Source organism: Trichoderma gamsii, assembly GCF_001481775.2.
Source record: "Trichoderma gamsii strain T6085 chromosome Unknown Scaffold_55.2, whole genome shotgun sequence".
Classification (NCBI taxonomy): domain Eukaryota; kingdom Fungi; phylum Ascomycota; class Sordariomycetes; order Hypocreales; family Hypocreaceae; genus Trichoderma; species Trichoderma gamsii.
Window position 1 is genome coordinate 94,583 of NW_020171392.1, and position 17,629 is coordinate 112,211.

The window sequence follows — 17,629 nt, forward strand, 5'->3', positions numbered from 1 at the left end:
TTTTCTCTCTATGTTTTTGTTTATCGGGTTTTTTCTGGATTATGAGAAATGAACATTCACCAGCGTCTTAATAACAAGCCGCGACTTAGCCAATTTTTTCTTTTCTTGATTATGTGCCGAAAGACGGCCAAGTTGGACCTTTGAAGTAATTTCGTCATTGGATGATCATTGAAGACTACTAGGGTATCTGAGCATGGCATATTGATAACATTGCTGACTTTTGAAAGCTCTCTCCTCTGCCACAATTTTTCTCTACTTTATACTAGGCATATGAAATAATATACACACCGAATCACTCAGATTCATTTCCAAACAGCTTAGCGTGAGGATCTTTCAACAATGTTCCTACCGCAGTGACCAAATCATCCAATAACCCTCTAGCATATCCGCCCCAGCTCTCGAAAGTAACAATCTCCAGGGTCAGCTTGTTACTGTTGTCATGAACAAATGCTTGAATCTTCCACTCGCGCAGCGGCTCTTCATGGGGGTAGATCGTTTCTAGGCGACCACTTCCCGCAGCAGCAAACGCCAGTTCTTCGATGTGCTCGACGTCCTGGTGGACAACGGAGTCGAACCATAGGTCGGAAGCTTTGCAGCCGGCTGTTAATAGCCAGTCGGAACCGCAATGAGTTGCTATCTCAGCGAGGCTCATGCCCTCGTGAGCAGAGCTGGCAATGTGCTGGTGCTGGACGCCAGAAAGGATCTCCAAAGCAGTGCAACCTGGGGGGAAACGCACGCGGACAGGGACGTATTGCCAGCAGGGACCCGTCACTGCGTTGGCCGCACCGTAGGGGAAGTCGATATTGCGGCCGCTGACAACTTCGCCAAATGTGACGTCTCGGAGGGAGAGACGGCGGGCGAGGCAGAGGGCCCATGCGGCGGTGGGGAGGGAGGCGACGGTGATGTCGCGGAGGCGCGAGGATATGTCGACTGTTTGCTGGATGGCAAAGTGGTTGCGACGCTGGATGGGGATGTCGTCTGGCTTGAGGATAGTTAGGGACGAGCCGGAGAGGAGGTCAGTCCAGTAGGGGATGCTGGAGGGCAGGTTCTGGCGCAGGACACTGTGGACGTAGGCGGAGAACGGGACGGTTTCTTGGATGGGTTTGTCTTCGTAGAGGCTTGATAGCTGCTGGAGCATGATGGGGAGACAAATTTCGTCGTATTGGGCGTGGGAGAGGCGAAATACGAGGCATGACTGGTTGTTGGACTCGATCAAGAAGAACTTCACGAAACTCGAGCCGAGGGGCATTCTTGTCAGGGCATCTAGCTGACAGAGCTGCTTTGCGAAGGCTTCCACGTCGTCATCGCTATCTAATGCGTATTCGATGATTTGCGGTACGAGTTCTTCGAGGACGACGGCGTAACTCTCGCTTTGGTACTCTGCAAAGACTGTCCGCAGGATTTCGTTGCGGGCGACGAGCTGTTTGCAGCTTTCTGCCATTTTGGCACGATCTAGGGTCTTGTCAAAGTACATGAGTTCGTATCGTGCTGAGAAGCGTGGGAGTTGGGTTGTGCCCTTGACGGCAATTTGCTGCAGGGGTCGTGTAGGGAGGATGTTGGTGATGTGCCAGGTTGGATCGGAGAGCTGAGGTGTGATGATGTTGGTGATGAACTGCTTCTTTTCATCTTCATTTTTTAGACTAAGGAGTGAGAATGACTCTAATTGTTTGCTGTCTTCGACGGAGTCCGTGGATGAAGCGGGCTCCTCCATCTCTTCCATAACGTTTGCCATTTCGTATAGCGTTCTCTTCTGAAAGATTTGGGCTACAGTCAACTTGACTCCCTCGAGCCGAGCTTCCGATACAAGCTTCATAGCTGCAATGGAATCGCCGCCGAGAATGAAGAATCCATCATTTAGGCCGATGTCGTCCTCACTCATGCGCAGTACGCGAGCCCATAGGCTACGCAGCTTGCGTTGTCTGCTGGAGCTTGCAGAAATTCGGCTTTTGAAGATTCCTGCCGGTGGCGCAGCGGCATTTCTTTCGCTGTTCGTATTGACTAATCTGATGCGCGCCGGCTTCTGGGTTGAATCGTATCTGGCCAGTTGCCCGGTCTTGTAGAGTTTGCCCTGCTCAGAGACTTTGGAGCCGAATACTGCCTCGAGCCAAGCTGGTGGAGAGACTTCCACTAGATTGGAAGAAGGATTCTCTGAGCATTGAATGACAAGCTCGCCCATGGCAGAAACGGGGATCAGTTGATTTGCATCATTAAAGTCCACAATGTACGCCGCTTGAACGCCAGAGTATTCCTTTGTTGCATCACCAAAGTCTGCGTCGAAAATGACGTTTTGGAGCTGTCGGATATCATTATCAGTCAAGGGTGATCGAAGACTGCCTAGAGAAGCCGAGCTTTCTCTGCACAAGGACTGCGCAATTTGTTGGAATTGGTCTAAAACTCGTTGCATCACAGGAACCGATACTGTTTTGGAGTCGAAGCTGGCCATAACGAGGAAACCCCGCGGATCAATCGAACAGACGAGCATCAGCGCGTACGTGTTGAACTTGAGAGCCTCTTGGGCAGCTTCTGAATCTCCGGCTGGGACAAGACAGCTCGCTGGGAGGTGGCTGAACTGATTAGGCTCTTCACTCTCGGCACTTGGGTGAAGCACCAAGCCTGTTCGGAGCTCACATGCGTCGAAGGCGTCAGGACTGAGTCTTCGTATGTGCTGTAAGCCAAAATGCTCGTGAGGGATCTGGTCTACCATTTGCTCTTGTATGCTTTGAAGATATTCTGAAACGGGTATATCTCGATCTACTTGAACCCGCACGGGAACGGTGGTGATCATTGGCCCTTCAATCTCTTCGGATCCGACAACGGGTGCGTTTCGACCCGTCAGCGTCTCTCCAAAGATGACGTCGGTGTTACCGATGTATTGTGATGCCACGAGAGCCCAAGCTGCTCTGATAATCGTCGCGGTGGTAGCATTGGAGGCATTGCCTTCTCCTAGAGGCACATATTGCTCCAGTAACGAGTCTGATTGCGGCTGATACCCTTGCCAAGGTAGAGATGGAAACTGAGAAGGATTGGCTCCGTGGAGCTGTTCTCGCCAGAAATTGGCCGACTTGTCCATCTCCATATTTGCCAGATATTTGATAAAGTGCTTGAATTCTGCAGGGCGTGAAACGGCTTGGCCCTCGTACGCCTTGTTGACTCGATCGACAACCAAGGGCATGGACCAGCCATCATACAGAGCATGGTGAATCGTGAGCACAAAGCTCACTCTGCCCAATGTGATATCATTGATGATGGCATAGCGCACGAGAGGCTTTCCTAGTTCCATAGCGTCATTCCTGTCATTTACCAGATACTCATCAAGATGATTCCCAGAAAAGACATTCAGTTCTCCCCTTGTGACGGCCTGAATGAGACCGTGTCCGGGGACTTGCACGATTCTCGTCCGCAATATAGGGCTTTCTCGTTGTGCGACGTCGAAGGCTGCGATTAGCTTCTCAGCCGTAGCAGTGTCTTGAAGCTCCACCACTCTCTGAGCGACGTATGCCTCTTTGACCTTGGCCGATAGAGCCATGAGCGCTTCCTGGAGGGGTGTACATGGATACGCATCTTCTAGGATAGCAGCTTCCACGCCGCAAAGAGCGGATATTTCATTTTTCGCGTGTTCGACATCCCAATCTTTCTCCAGTAGCGAGAACGGTGAGATTTCTTCCACAGAGGTCTCGGAGATCTGAGTAGCTTTTGACGCCATGTGGCTCAGCGTTGGATTCGTGAATATATCAGCAACCGTCAATGCGATTTCGTTCGCGCGAGCTGCAACTACAAGCCTCATGGCACGCAAAGAATCACCTCCTAGCGCAAAGAAGTTACTGTGCCTAAATATTCTTGCATCTGATCCGAGTACTTCAAACCAGGCTTGCTGCAGTTTCTTCTCCATCTCAGTTTCCGGCTCTTCTTCCTCCGGAGCTTCAGTCGCTTGCATTCGGCTGAAAATCTCGCGCGGTATCGATGTTCCAATCTCACGCAATTTCTTCCTGTCTGTTTTACCAGACACCAGAGAAGGCATGTGTTGAAGAGTGACGAATGCCGCCGGAATCATATATCGTGGGACTCTGGATCCCATGACAGTACTGACTGTTGCCAGAACAGATTTCAGTTCTGGTGAGGGATCGACAATGGCCGGGTCTACTCCAGCGGTGCCCATGGTAGCAGGTTCTGAGAGAAAGGCGACAAGAGAAGGTGCACCGCCATTCTCTGGTTTTATCACCTCTGCCGCGACCTTGATTCCATTTGGCAGAGAGGCTCGTAAGTGGTGCTCAACTTCTGCAAGTTCGACTCGCTGGCCACGAAGCTTGACTTGTTGGTCTTTTCTGCCCACAAATTCGATGGAACCAGAGCCGTTGCTTTCATATCGTACAAGATCACCTGTTTTATATAGTCTGCCAGGTCGGCCCGAGAAGGCCTTGTAGCCAGATCTAAGCCAAGTTGGATCTTCAATAAAGACCTCTGCTGTTTTTTCCGGCTCGTCAAGGTAGCCAACACCAACAACTGGGCCCTCGACAATAAGCTCTCCAACGGCTCCAACGGGCATGAGGATGTTGTGGTCATCGGGGTCGACAATCCAGGTGACACCTCCAACGCCTTTACCGATTCCGGTGGAGATGGTAACGGTATTGTTGATTGTGCATCCGACGGTGCACTCGGATGGCCCATAGGCAATGATTAAGCTTGTGTGTTTACTCCAAGCCGCTGCGTCACTTGCAGATACTGCCTCACCACCCAGGCCTAAAACGTCCAGAGATGGGATAATGTCGGAATCCAAGACTCTGGCTACCGAAGGAGTCATGTGAACCATATTGGCTTTACTCTGACGAATGGCGCCACTGAGATCGTTCATCCTGGCTTCCTCAGAAGGCACACATATCTGGCCACCAGTTGCTAATGTGCATAGCATACAGTCGATACTGACGTCAAAAGCATAAGAAGGAAAATCGAAGCATCTAGAGGTTGACTTGTAGCCAACGGCTTCTGCTCGGGGAACGGCGCCGCTGGTATAATTTGCATGGGTAATGACAACTCCCTTGGGCTTGCCTGTGCTTCCAGAGGTGAAAATGACGTACATTGGCGTTTCCGCGGGCACTTGAGGTAGTGCGGTATTTAACTGTGACCCTTTGATGCTAGCAAAATAGTCTCGGGATATTGCGAGGACTTGGCCTCCTTGTTTGGATATCTCTCTGCCAAGCTCGCTCTGGGCTACGGAAGTGATGATGAGGTCTGCTCCTGTCTGTTCAACAATTGTCTGCAGTCGTGCCACAGGCTGACTGGGATCCGTCAGAGAGAATGTTGTGCCTGCTTTCATGACAGCTAGGACGGCGACCACGGTCCACATGGACTTTTCGAAACATAGTGGGATCCGGCTGCCAGCTTTTACATTCCTCTGTAGGATCTGCCTGGCAAGTTGTGATGAATAGTGTTCTAGTTGCTGATATGTCAAGGACCCATCCCACGATTCAACTGCAATCTTGTGTGGCTGCTGGCGAGCTTGTTCGGATATGATATCATGCATGCAGCTTGGTATAAGAGAGGGCACATGCTGATTCCAAGTCCATAGCTGTTGAAGGTCTGTATCGCTGACGATGCCATTCTGATTTGAAGACACTTCACTTTGTTGCTCAGGAGCTACTTTTCTTGCTTCTTCGATGCTTGAAATCGCTTCTGCGGCGAGACTAGGGGGAAGATTCATCGAATTGGCGTTGCCAATTGCGTCTCCATCGATAGCCATGGTGTCTGCTTATGCTTCGATCAGGGCAGATGGACTTTGCGAATGTATTGCATCAGTGGTAAAATGTGAAAGACTCGCTCTCCCTTGGTGATTCAGTAAACATCGAATGAAATGAAAGGTGCCTGGACTCATGTACCAGCTGTATAGCGCAGGCCACCGAGGCTCAAAGCCACAAGCAAATCCCTCTCCTCAGCAAGAACCGACGCCAATTCTCATCTCCGATGATGCCCGCACTTTGAGCCAGGTTGAGCACACCAATTGCTACCAATTACTCACGCCAATTCAAAGCTGCGCTTTTTCGGATAAATTGCAATGACCGTGATGCACCCAAGCTTCCAAATTGACGCTTGAGATCATGTAGGAATACATGACGGGTGCGAGGCGTGCAGCTATCATGCATGCAGGACAGGGACCACGACCCTCATGGTCCCGCCCAAAGTACCATGAGGGGGGTTTGCATAGTGAAAGACTTTGCCGGTACGTCCAAAGAACCTTTTGCCTGCTCACGGCCTAAAAGGCGGATCAGATAACATAAAGAGCCAGTCTAGTGGAGTACCTAGCTTGGGCGGGGCGTTCATTGCGGTGCTTTTAGTCCTTCTGATGGGGCCTGGGACGATCTGATAACTTTTTTTCTCTTCATATCGGCAGTTGATTGGTGTTGTATGACGCAGCTGGGTGGAGAGATGGGGAGAAGAGAGAAATTTGTGAGGTGGGGGAATGGGGAAGAAGCTGTGCGAATACGCCAAGACGCGGCATTTTAAGGAAGGAGATGCTGTACCTACGGCTTCCACCGACGCTGATCGTTGAAGCATTTGCGCTGTACCTTTTGGAAGAAATGAGAGACAATTGGGTGTTTAAAAGCGAGTAAGAACGAGATGAGAACAAGCAAACAACTTTTTGTCTTGTTTAATGCTAACATCACCTTCGAGTACTTCTGTGTGCTCTCAAGTTTCAATATACGCCCGCGGACAGTCGTGGTGCCAAGCGCACTAGAGTAAATTGCGAGTAAATTGCACGTTAAAATCACCTCATTTCTTGCGGATACTGCTGCAATATCCATTGACTGGGTATTAGGCAATAGCTTGGAACAAATCTTCATCCCAACATTTCCATACTCGTACATCTCTTATATGGATATGCTCATCACATGCCAATTCCGGCTATCGCAGCTACACCCCTTCCCCTAGTTCGTCTTCATCATCCGCCAGGTACAGATACTTTGGCCCATAATGACGACTACTCTGTGGACTTTTGAGCCAGGATCAAGATCTGATAAGAAAAATTTTCATCAAGAGCAAGGATGGAGACCGATTTCGGTACTTGGTATTTGCCAGCGGCGTACTGTATGTTTGTTACAGGCTTCCGATGGCGAGAAGTGGACCTTGTTGATGCCCCTTCCAAGATGAAATCTTATCAGATCATCTGATTACCGGATCTATGACTCTAAGCACCGTAGAAACACCGCGCCGATGGGCTTGGCTCTTGGAAAACTCATCTCGGCAATTCTCGGATGCTCTGAGGGCGGAACGGGGCTCTGTCAAAACCGGCAGCTCGTCCCTTTGGGCCTAGAAACAGTCTCAAGCTTGGTCTATGCCTTGGACGAAAGCGATGTACATGGAAGCTAGGTTTGGCTAGATCAACTGAAGCAAAGAGCAGCTAAATTCACGTTGGTGGGTCTAGGATAAACAGTCAGGATGTAGCAATGCTTTTGGCCATGAAGGTTGGCCGTCAACTAGTAGTTGAGAGATGCGTTATAGGCCTACTACCGTGTGTGATTGACGAGAGCCTCACAGAAGCCAACATTATATCCATCTTTTCACACAATTTTCTCTTCCAAAATCTGCCATCATGACTTCACAATCAACGGCTGTTCAGCCATACTCTACGCCACCCATCCAGAAACTCTCTATCCTTCACGGCCCCTCTGATCCTCCCCTCGTCGACCTGACACTAGGCGAGCTCCTGGAGCTTCAGACCTACCAATATGGCACCAAAGAGTGTCTCATCATCCCATGGACCGGTGCACGATGGACATACTATGATCTCAACCAACAGAGCTCAGCACTGGCCCAATCCCTCTTGGATATGGGCATTGGCGTCGGCGACCGCGTTGGCGTAATGGCCGGGAACTGTGAGCAATATGCTGCAGTTTTCTTCGCCGTCGCCAAAATTGGCGCTATTCTTGTCATCTTGAACAACACTTACACGGCGACCGAGGCCAAGTATGGCCTCAATTTCTCGGATTGCAAAGTGTTCTTTACCACAAAGACGATTGGCCGTACGGACAACACTCGGCTGCTGCAGGATTTGCACAATGAGGCTTCTCCGATCAAGGTCGTCATCTTGAGAGGGGAGAGCGGCACTTACACGACGTATGAGGAGCTCGTGAAGTCGGGCTCTCGCAAAAACCATGATAGGCTTCATCGAGCCATGAGCAAGGTGCTGCCTCACCAGGTTGTCAATCTGCAGTTTACAAGCGGTACGACGGGCTTGCCAAAGGCGGCGATGCTCACTCACCAGTAAGCCGAGTCTTCTTCTCTTCTCTTCTCTTCTCTTTTTCCTATTGCTAATTTGCTCTTTTTTTTTTTTTTGTAGTAATCTGGTAAATAATTCTCGATTCATTGGCGATCGAATGCGCCTCACCCACGAAGACGTCCTTTGCTGTCCACCACCACTCTTCCACTGCTTCGGCCTTGTCCTCGGGCTTTTGGCAATCATCACCCACGGCGGCAAAGTTGTCTACGCAGCCGAGGTCTTTGACATTGCTTCTACACTAAAAGCCATCTCGGACGAAGAATGCACCGCCATCCACGGCGTACCGGCCATGTTCGATTCCCTGTTCCAAGCCGAACTTCCGCCCAACTTCAAATGCGACAAGCTTCGCACGGGCATCATTGCCGGTGCACCGGTTCCGCGATATCTCATGGACCTGTTGGTAAATCGCTTTGGCATGACCGAGTTCACTAGCAGCTATGGCCTTACAGAAGCTTCGCCCACATGTTTCAATGCCTTCACAGATGATGCCATGACACGGAGATTGACTACTGTGGGCACTCTGATGCCGCATGCGCAGGCCAAGCTCGTGGATCGCGATGGCAACATCGTTCCAGTTGGAGAGCGAGGAGAGCTTTGCATTGCCGGATACCAATTACAGGCCGGATACTGGAACAACTCGGAGAAGACCAACGAGACCATGGTGCGAGATGCCGCGGGCGTGCTGTGGCTGCACACTGGCGACGAGGCCGTCTTTGACGAAGATGGCTACTGCTCCATCACCGGCAGATTCAAAGACATCATCATCCGGGGCGGTGAGAACATTTACCCCTTGGAGATTGAAGAGCGCCTCATGGGCCACCCCTCCATCTCGCGCGCCATTGTCGTCGGGCTTAAGAACAAGCACTACGGAGAAGTCGTCGGGACATTTCTCGAACTGGGCGATGGCCACAACAAGCCTACGGATCAGGAAATCAGAGATTGGGTCCGCAAGACGCTGGGCAATCACAAGGCCCCGACACATGTTTTCTGGCTGGGCCACGATGGCGTGCCGGCAGATGTGCCTCTGACGGGGAGTGGAAAGATTCGGAAGTTTGAGATGGCGAAGTTGGGGGATGAGATTTTGAGCAAGATGACGAAAACATCTAAGCTTTAGATGAGTGTATAGTATTCAGAATGGAGTATTTATAGGGTGGATTGTAGATTGTCGATATTCAGTATTTTCTCGAGCTATTCAGAGCTTTTATATTACCATGATGTTCGATATGCCTTTATTTTTTTTTTATTTTTTTTAATTAGATACACGGATATTACATCTGATACAATGATACCAAAAACGCCACTACCTACATGTACCCTTCTTTACGTTTACAACTTTGGCACCAATCCAATCCTCATTCCACCAACAGCCTTTTCGTTATCGCCCAGAGGACACAGCTGGAAGAAGCGCTCTCTGTGGCACCGTACAAATGCGCTGCGCTTATGCGGCAGATCGACAAACTTATCCAGTCCAAACCCGTGGATGAGGTCGTACATGACGACTGTCGAGTTGCTGTCTTTGGGCTCGCCCACGACATACATTGTTCGGGGATCGTCGAGATAGAGATAATGCATCAGACTGCTCCACCAGGCCGACACGCGGTGCGGGCCTCTGAATCGGACATCGCCGACGAGGGAATGGCGACCGCGATCGAAGTCTCCAGAGTCGTAGTAACTACCGAGTCGATCCTCCTGTGGATTCAAGTTAGCATGCTTCTTTCTGAGTTCTCGCAATTGAGTTGTTCGTCATACCTTGGCCCAGTAAATCTCGAAATAGGCGAAATATTCGTCATCCCACTTAGCCAGAACGGCAACTTGGTGAGGATCAACGTGTATCTTCCGGAGATACTCTTGATGCTGCTCCAAAGTGCCCGTCTCATTCCAGCCTTGCGATACTCGAGGATCGTTTTGCCACTCGTGGAATAGCCTCAGATGCTCGGCGTCTTGCCAGTCAAGCGATACCATCGAGAATGTTTCTTGCAAATGGGGGATCCATCGGCTGTATATGACAGCGCCTGGAGCTGGCTTGGCGGGTCGAATGGGATGCCACGTCTGCTGGCTTCGCTCCGGATCTTGGGGGTCGCCCGCCGACGTAATGGTCATCGTATGCTGAAGGGGAGTCATGGGATAAGACTTCAGCGGATTGGATGCTGGCAGAGACGACGGAGACTCTTCGGGGCACCAAACAGGTCGAGGGCCAAAAGGAGATCCGGCGCCTTGCCAGAAAGTAGCCCGCAGAGCCAAGACAACATCTGTATCCGTAGTTGTCAATGGGCCTGGCTTCTCTCGAGGGCGCAGTGGATGATCAACGGCGAGGGCGACATCTTTCAGCTGCTGTCCCAGCACAATGGCATTTGCGCCCCTGAGCTCCAGTCTGAGTGACTCTGTAGAAGGCCGCGTTGTGAATAACACGTAGAGAATCATCCACGCCTGCGCCAACGTGGGACGCTCTGTTAGGCCATCCCATGATATACTTGCGCCTGGCGATCGTCTGGCGCGAGCCCATGCGCTGTTGTTGGAGTGCGGTGGCAGCTCACTTGACTTGAGATCAATTGGCTCAGTGAAGACAGCTTTGGATGTATGAAGCTCAACCGGAGGCTTCTTTCCCGACGAGACATTGGGCTTAATACTCAATCGATAACTTTCCGCATTACCGTGTCCATTATGCTGTGACGAGGCTTTTTGGACAGAGTACTCGGTGTGGTAGGGATGCGGAAGCTTGATGACCGTCTGGTCAGGGGGTATTGAAGAAAGGGAAGCAGCCATTGTGTAGCCCAGCTTTACAAATTAAGAGATGGGAAACTTAGTATGAAGAAGAACAACCGGAGAAACAATGAAGAAATGTAAATACTGCTGCAACCAATGATGGTGTATTGGTAGATTGATAATAAAAGAGGAGAAGGTATGTAAGAACAATCTGATAAGATGGAATATACCAAGAACTGCCACTCCAAGCAAAAAGACGTATCAGGGAACAACTAATGCTACATGCCAAGAGGCCTCGGCTCTTGCTACTTCAACAGTGAGAAAAGGACTCCGTGCTTTTCCGCTTCGTGCCCAGTTTACCAGCCCTTTCTCAGTTAGAGCAGACATGAACAGAGACCATACTGCTACAAGTTAACTTCGTGCCGGACCATTGGACCTCTTTTTCTCCATCATCGTAAGAGAGGACGGATCTGCAAGTGATCAGCACGCAATGCGTATCCAGGTCCAAGTATTCTCATAGCCTTTGGCAAGGCACGAGTATGGCCATCAAGTACAGATACAAAGCCTCTGGGGCCATCAACCATGATACACCAACCAAAGCTGGCGATGGCTTAGTTGTCGTTTCACACCCCTCCCCTTGCTTAGCACCCACATGGAAGATGCAGAGAACACGAAAACGCAGCCAGTTTTAACCCAGCTTAGCTCGACGGCCGAAGCGTGAGCAGATTATCTCCCTGACTGATTGATTAGATCCACTGATCCAACCGCGCGCTCGAACCAAACAGGGTTACATCAAGTGCATATTCCCACTCTGCAAAATTTTCTTCTCCAGTCAACATCCCGCACACGCCATTTCCGGCACTTTGCTTTCCCCCAATACATGTAGCTCGCCCAAAGACGACGCAAGCTTCAGACGTTTTGATTCCGTAACGCAATCCTGCTTTTGGAGCTTCTGGATCCGGTCCCAAAGGCGGCGCCACTAAGGCGGATCTGATAACCTTATTGGAGCATCTTTCCACATGCGGTCCGGTTGTCGGAGCGGCTAAAAGCGCCAGCTTCGGGCGTACATGATCTGATAATTTTCTCTCCACTCGCCATTACGTTTAGTACTTGGACGAGCACATGATAATCGTGACCAAGATTGTGAATTCGCGCAAATGATCTACTAGTACGAGTACAAGTGCCGAATACCCGTTGAAAGAGAACAAATAGCACTTCTTGGCCGTTGTCAGTTTACATACTATACGGTTACGACAGTAATACCTACTATACAGCTACTCGTGCCTTACTAGACAATGTCAGGCAGACACTTCTTTGAAGAATTATTAGCTAGTTACTCAAGTGGGTAACAATCAAATTGTTTACGGTCCCTCTTTGATCGACGAGCCAGTATTTTTCCGGGATATCATCTCCATCGTCATCGCACTATCAGATTTTGATCATTGCAACTATTCAGAGTATCCATATTGCAATAACTAAACGGCACTTTTACGGCAAAAAACCGCCATGGGTCTCTCTATTAGTGTGACATTACAAAACAATAGCCTGGCCAACAGACTCTGCCGGAGAACCGATAAGAATGGAGCCCTTGGGATGAATACGCAATATAGTACTAGCATTGAGAGGCAAGCGTATCTCACAGCTCGTCGTACTGCTCCACGTAGTAGTATGTTGAGATCGGTACCAGCTCGATTCAACCGCCACATCCCGAAACCGCCACACAGAAGAAGCAGGCCTTTGGTCTATCATGCTTACCGAGTGATCAAGTGGCTCCCAAGTAGACGCCGGTGGCTGCAAATTCTCCTCTCTACTAATTGCTACTGGCGTCAACCGTTCCATTTCAACGGCGATTGCTACATCTTAGCAGCTGGGAGGTGGCCCATAATATTGGAACTTGGAGGTAGCCACGACTAGTGTCGCAAGCGACCACCCTCACATTCGGTCTATTTTGTCACCCTTGTCGGCGGCAAATCTAGAACTCTTCAGCCTTCAGCTTCTGCTTTTCCCACGTCGTTTTTGAGGCGATAAGTAGCAGCCTTATCCCAACTGCTCGCTGGTTAGGGACGCTGGTTGTCAAGCTCTCAAGTTGCAAGCTACGGATCCAGTAAGTAATCGCGCGTTTTCTCTTCTTTTGAGCTTCATTCGCATATAGCTTCCCTGGAGCATGGTAATACAAGACTCATCGTCATATGGTGCACCACTAACACTGTATTTGTTCAAGTCATGGCTACTATCGATGATTCCAAGCATGGCCACCTCGATGGAGGAGAGTCTGGAAAAGACAATCCCGACATCAACATCGGCGGCCCTCAAGACTCGGACCTGGATGATGGCATCAACTCCTCTGCTCAGGCCGGTGTGCAGAACATCGAAGCCATCACGTCCGTCTGGACAAAGCATGCGCTGTACACCGCCTTTGCCATGATCTGGGTTATTTACTTTGTCGACACTATGCAGCAAGGTGCAACTGGTACACTCACGCCTTGGGTCACATCCGCTTTTCAGGAGCACTCTCTTACTCCCACGGTCAATGTAATCAGCAGCATCATAGGAGGCGTCTGGAAGTTGACTCTTGCCAAGATTCTGGACATCTTTGGTCGCCCACAGGGTTACTTGATCTCCATCATGTTCACGACTCTGGGATTGATCATGATGGCAGCCTGCAAGAATGTTGAAACCTATGCCGCTGCGCAGGTGTTTTACTGGGTTGGCTACAATGGATTGGATTACGCGCTATCCATTTTCCTCGCTGATACGACTTCTCTGCGTAATCGGTTAGTTTAATTCTATTCTGCCCATGTTTGTTCATATATGAGATCTAGCTAACAAAGATTGTCAAAAGAGGTCTCATTTTCGCATACAGCAGCTCGCCTTATATCATCACGACATGGCTTTCTGGCCCCATCTCACAAGCTTTCCTTGAGGGCCCCGGTTTCCGCTGGGGCTTTGGGTCTTTTGCCATCATCACTCCGGTCATCACCTCGCCACTTTTCTTCCTCTTCATGTACTATAACAAAAAGGCAAAAAAGCTTGGTGTGATTCGTCCGCGAGAGAGAGTAGGTAATTTTTACGAGACTGTGATCCACTACGGCCGAGAGTTTGATATCATTGGCCTGCTCATTCTATCCGGTGGACTGGCCATGTTCCTTTTGCCTTTCAACATCTATTCATACCAGGAAGATGGATGGAAATCGTCCCTCATTATCGGACTTTTGGTCGGAGGAGTGGTTGCACTTATCGTGTTTGGCATTTGGGAGAGATTCTTTGCGCCCATCACCTTTATCCCCTACTCGCTTCTCATGGACCGCACTGTCATCGGCGCCAATATCTTGGCGGCTTCTGTCTTTGTCAGCTACTACATATGGGACAGCTACTTCCTCAGCTTCCTCCAGGTGGTAAACGGCCTCGATGTCACCGAATCCAGCTATGTGGCCCAAATATATAGTGTGGGGTAAGAAGCGAAAGGATGTCCTTCGTATGTGTATTCGCATGGCTAACTCCTGGATAGATCTTGCTTCTGGGCTATCCTAGTTGGCCTCATCATTCGCTATACCGGAAAGTTCAAGGCTGTCTGTCTCTATTTTGGAGTCCCCGTCACTATTCTTGGAGTCGGTTTGATGATTCATTTCCGCCAGCCAGACGTCAACATCGGTAAGCAGCTGAGTTTCTTAAAACTATTTCAGGCAACTTTCGCTAATCTGTGGCTCTTTATCGCAGGCTACATTATCATGTGCCAGATCTTTATTGCCTTTGCTGGTGGCACCATTGTCATCTGCGAACAAACGGCCGTCATGGCAGCAACCTCTCATCAATATGTTGCTGTAGTGCTTGCCATAGAGGCCATGGCTTCGTCCATCGGTGGCGCCATCGGACTGACCGTATCAGCTGCTGTCTGGCAGGCCGTCTTCCCCAAGAAGCTCGCTGCATATCTCCCAGAGTCCGAGCTAGGAAATCTCACAACCATCTACGGCAGCTTGGAGGCCCAGTTGTCTTATCCGATGGGATCTCCCGCTCGTATCGCTATCCAAAAGGCCTATGGCGATAGTCAGAAGATGATGCTGATTGCGGCTACTGCCGTCTTGTCGTTGGCAGTGGTTGGTACAATGATGTGGCGGGATATTGATGTGAGAAAGCACAAGCAGGTCAAGGGAACTGTCTTTTAAAGTATTGTTTATGATAAGATAGATAGATGGTGGTGGGACTTTGTGTCTACAGGGTTTTCTTATTCTGTAGTGCCATAGATTAGTCTAACTAATGAGAATAGTATAATATATTCCGATAAGCTCCAAATGTCAAAGTCCCAAGTAGACAAGCGAAGTGCCAAATCTATCTATTGCGCGTTCGAGATTGCCGTGTGAAAAGGGGTTGAGAAGGCTCATTGACATTGAACGGATTGCGGCAGCTGCCACTACATACCTTAGGTATGCAGAAGATCACCGAAGACAGGCTAGGTCAGTGCATAGATGAAGACGCTTATAAAACGTACAAGCGCCCTTATTCTATAATCTATGTATATAAGTGCTGCATCTAAATCTGTATGTAAACTCCTCAAACGCCGATGTACCCTCTCATCCATCCATATCTAAATTCGTGGCCTCCAGTACTAACTAAGAAGACTTTGTCTCCAGTGTCTTGACATCAGGTCCTTGGTTCCCCAGCTGCATGTAATTCCAGCAAACTATAACACCATCCAATTAGCACGTTGGTAAAACAACACAAGGTAAGAAATATTTCGAGTCATGCGGATAACTTACTAGCCCAGCCCAAATCATCCCTGAAATACGCCTCCATTACTTCGGGTCCGGTAACAACACCAACGTCAGGCCCATACGCAACAGCATTCTTGCCCACCGCTAGGCCGATCATGGGTGGTATCTCCTGTAGCTCTTGAAACTTTGGTTGGTGATCAGCAACAACTTGCTTCAGAACGCTCTGGTGAATGTTGTAGGCGATGTAATGCCCGCCGTGCATGGCGGCGCCGCAGCGCTTGATGCCTGACCATTTGGTCACGTCGCCGGCGCAAAAGTGCGATGCGGCGTTGGGAGTGCCAGTCTCGAAGCTCATGCTAAGGAAGAGCAGGGGTGTTAGTTATGCTAAATTCTCCCCGTGACATGTACATAGGGCAGGAAATTCTTACTTTGGTATAATTTTGACGAGCCCGTCGGAATCGGTAGCCGATGATGGTAGATATGAAGCCGTCGAAATGCTTTTAGAAAGAGCCATGATGACTTGGCTCGCAGCCATTTTGTGTCCATTTGTAAACTCAACTTCATATTTTGACGCACCGTCAGGGGCTACGACCTTATTGGAGCTGGCCAGCCGATGGTTCATCAATACCTCGACGCCAGCCTCCTTGACCATTTCCAAGGATTTGTCTTTGCACTCATCCGGAAGTGGCTCAGACGACATGAGCTTGTCCCGCGAATGAACCAGCGTCACCTGGAGATGAGGCTTCACGAGCTTCAACTCGGCAGCCATCTCGATGCCGCAAGCCCCGCCTCCGACAATGACAACGCCATCTCTTGCACCGTCAAGAGCACTAATTTGCTCTTCAACCTCGATGAGGTACTGCTTCCGAGTCAAAGACTGAGGTACCACGGGCCATACTCTTCTCAGGCCGGTGGCAGTGACGAAGTAGTCGTACTGGTGAGTGATGGTTTCTTTGGTGATAGAGTCGACGACGGTAGCTGTTTTGGCTTCACAGTCTACGCTGGACACCGAGCCCTGGACGAATTTGACGTTGGGGAGCTGCAGGCCGGGGATATCTTGGAATTTGACCCAGGCTTTCTTTGCATATTCAGAATCCGCCAGGGCTAGTGGTGATCCAATCAAGTGATCTACGAGGCTATTGTTAGATACAACAACACGCCATAGAGTGGAAATACTTACAGTAACCATCTCGCTCATCCGCAATGGTGATATGAAACTTCACCTTGGGCACGCTAGGGTGGTGCTGGTATCGCTCGTGTGCCATGCGTGGTGACAGGCCATCGCCCAGATCGAGCAGATTGACGGCCGCAGAGAGACCAGCATAGGAGCCACCCGCAATGAAGACCCTGACGACAGGGGCAGAATCTGGAATTGAGCCCATAGTGGTCTGATGTGGAATGGCAGAGCTTTCAGAAGCAAACTGACGAGAAGAGGAGCTGTGAATAGGACGGAGCTGGAGCTGGAGCTGATGCTGGACAGCGCTTGGGAAACTCAGGCTCAGACGGCTGCTGTTTATCTGAGTAATAGAAGATGCAAGAGGCGGATTGCTGATGCAGACGGTGGTGCGCCAGCGGATGGACGGCTTAGACGGCGAGAGCAGCTGAGCCGCGATGTGCCGACGAGCTGCCCGAGCAGAGAAGGCGCCGATACAGGGACTTTGCGATTTCAGTGCGGCTAACGGCACTGCGTAATTCATTATGTGTCGTTATTTGTCGCTCACTTGCATTACTGCCCTTCTATTCGGCCTAGCACGAAGTACCGCCTATTGCCAAGGTCCAGTCTGCAGCGGGCCCCATCAGAGAGAGCATCAGGATCTGCAGCGTTCAAAGCCATCCTCCAAAGGGGGTGTAATACCAAGTACGCAAAAAAGGGCCTTCTAGTTTATATCTGGTAGGTGGCTTTGCAATTCCCCGAAAACCCCATATACATGTGGAAGGGCGTCTGCGT

The 17,629-nt window shown here is 50.1% G+C and overlaps 5 protein-coding genes across 5 annotated transcripts; 2 read left to right on the forward strand and 3 right to left on the reverse strand.

Annotated features, from left to right (window-relative positions):
* Positions 1-292: 292 nt before the first annotated feature.
* Positions 293-5,734, reverse strand: TGAM01_v210046 (surfactin synthetase subunit 3; the record flags this gene model as incomplete). The annotated part of the gene is made up of 1 exon (XM_018808786.1): positions 293-5,734. The coding sequence occupies one exon, from the start codon at positions 5,732-5,734 to the stop codon at positions 293-295; it is 5,442 nt and encodes a 1,813-aa protein (XP_018657995.1).
* A 1,848-nt stretch (positions 5,735-7,582) lies between these two features.
* On the forward strand, positions 7,583-9,383 carry TGAM01_v210047 (hypothetical protein; the record flags this gene model as incomplete). The annotated part of the gene is made up of 2 exons (XM_018808785.1): positions 7,583-8,253; positions 8,330-9,383. 2 exons carry the CDS (start codon positions 7,583-7,585, stop codon positions 9,381-9,383), a joined length of 1,725 nt encoding a protein of 574 aa, XP_018657994.1.
* Positions 9,384-9,595: 212 nt separating this feature from the next.
* TGAM01_v210048 (hypothetical protein) lies at positions 9,596-11,032 on the reverse strand (the record flags this gene model as incomplete). The annotated part of the gene is made up of 2 exons (XM_018808784.2): positions 9,596-9,958; positions 10,019-11,032. 2 exons carry the CDS (start codon positions 11,030-11,032, stop codon positions 9,596-9,598), a joined length of 1,377 nt encoding a protein of 458 aa, XP_018657993.2.
* A 2,163-nt stretch (positions 11,033-13,195) lies between these two features.
* Positions 13,196-15,135, forward strand: TGAM01_v210049 (siderophore iron transporter; the record flags this gene model as incomplete). The annotated part of the gene is made up of 4 exons (XM_018808783.1): positions 13,196-13,746; positions 13,815-14,423; positions 14,481-14,623; positions 14,690-15,135. The coding sequence occupies 4 exons, from the start codon at positions 13,196-13,198 to the stop codon at positions 15,133-15,135; spliced, it is 1,749 nt and encodes a 582-aa protein (XP_018657992.1).
* A 444-nt stretch (positions 15,136-15,579) lies between these two features.
* On the reverse strand, positions 15,580-17,378 carry TGAM01_v210050 (hypothetical protein; the record flags this gene model as incomplete). The annotated part of the gene is made up of 4 exons (XM_018808782.1): positions 15,580-15,650; positions 15,727-16,037; positions 16,110-16,809; positions 16,862-17,378. The coding sequence occupies 4 exons, from the start codon at positions 17,376-17,378 to the stop codon at positions 15,580-15,582; spliced, it is 1,599 nt and encodes a 532-aa protein (XP_018657991.1).
* Between the last annotated feature and the right edge of the window lie 251 nt (positions 17,379-17,629).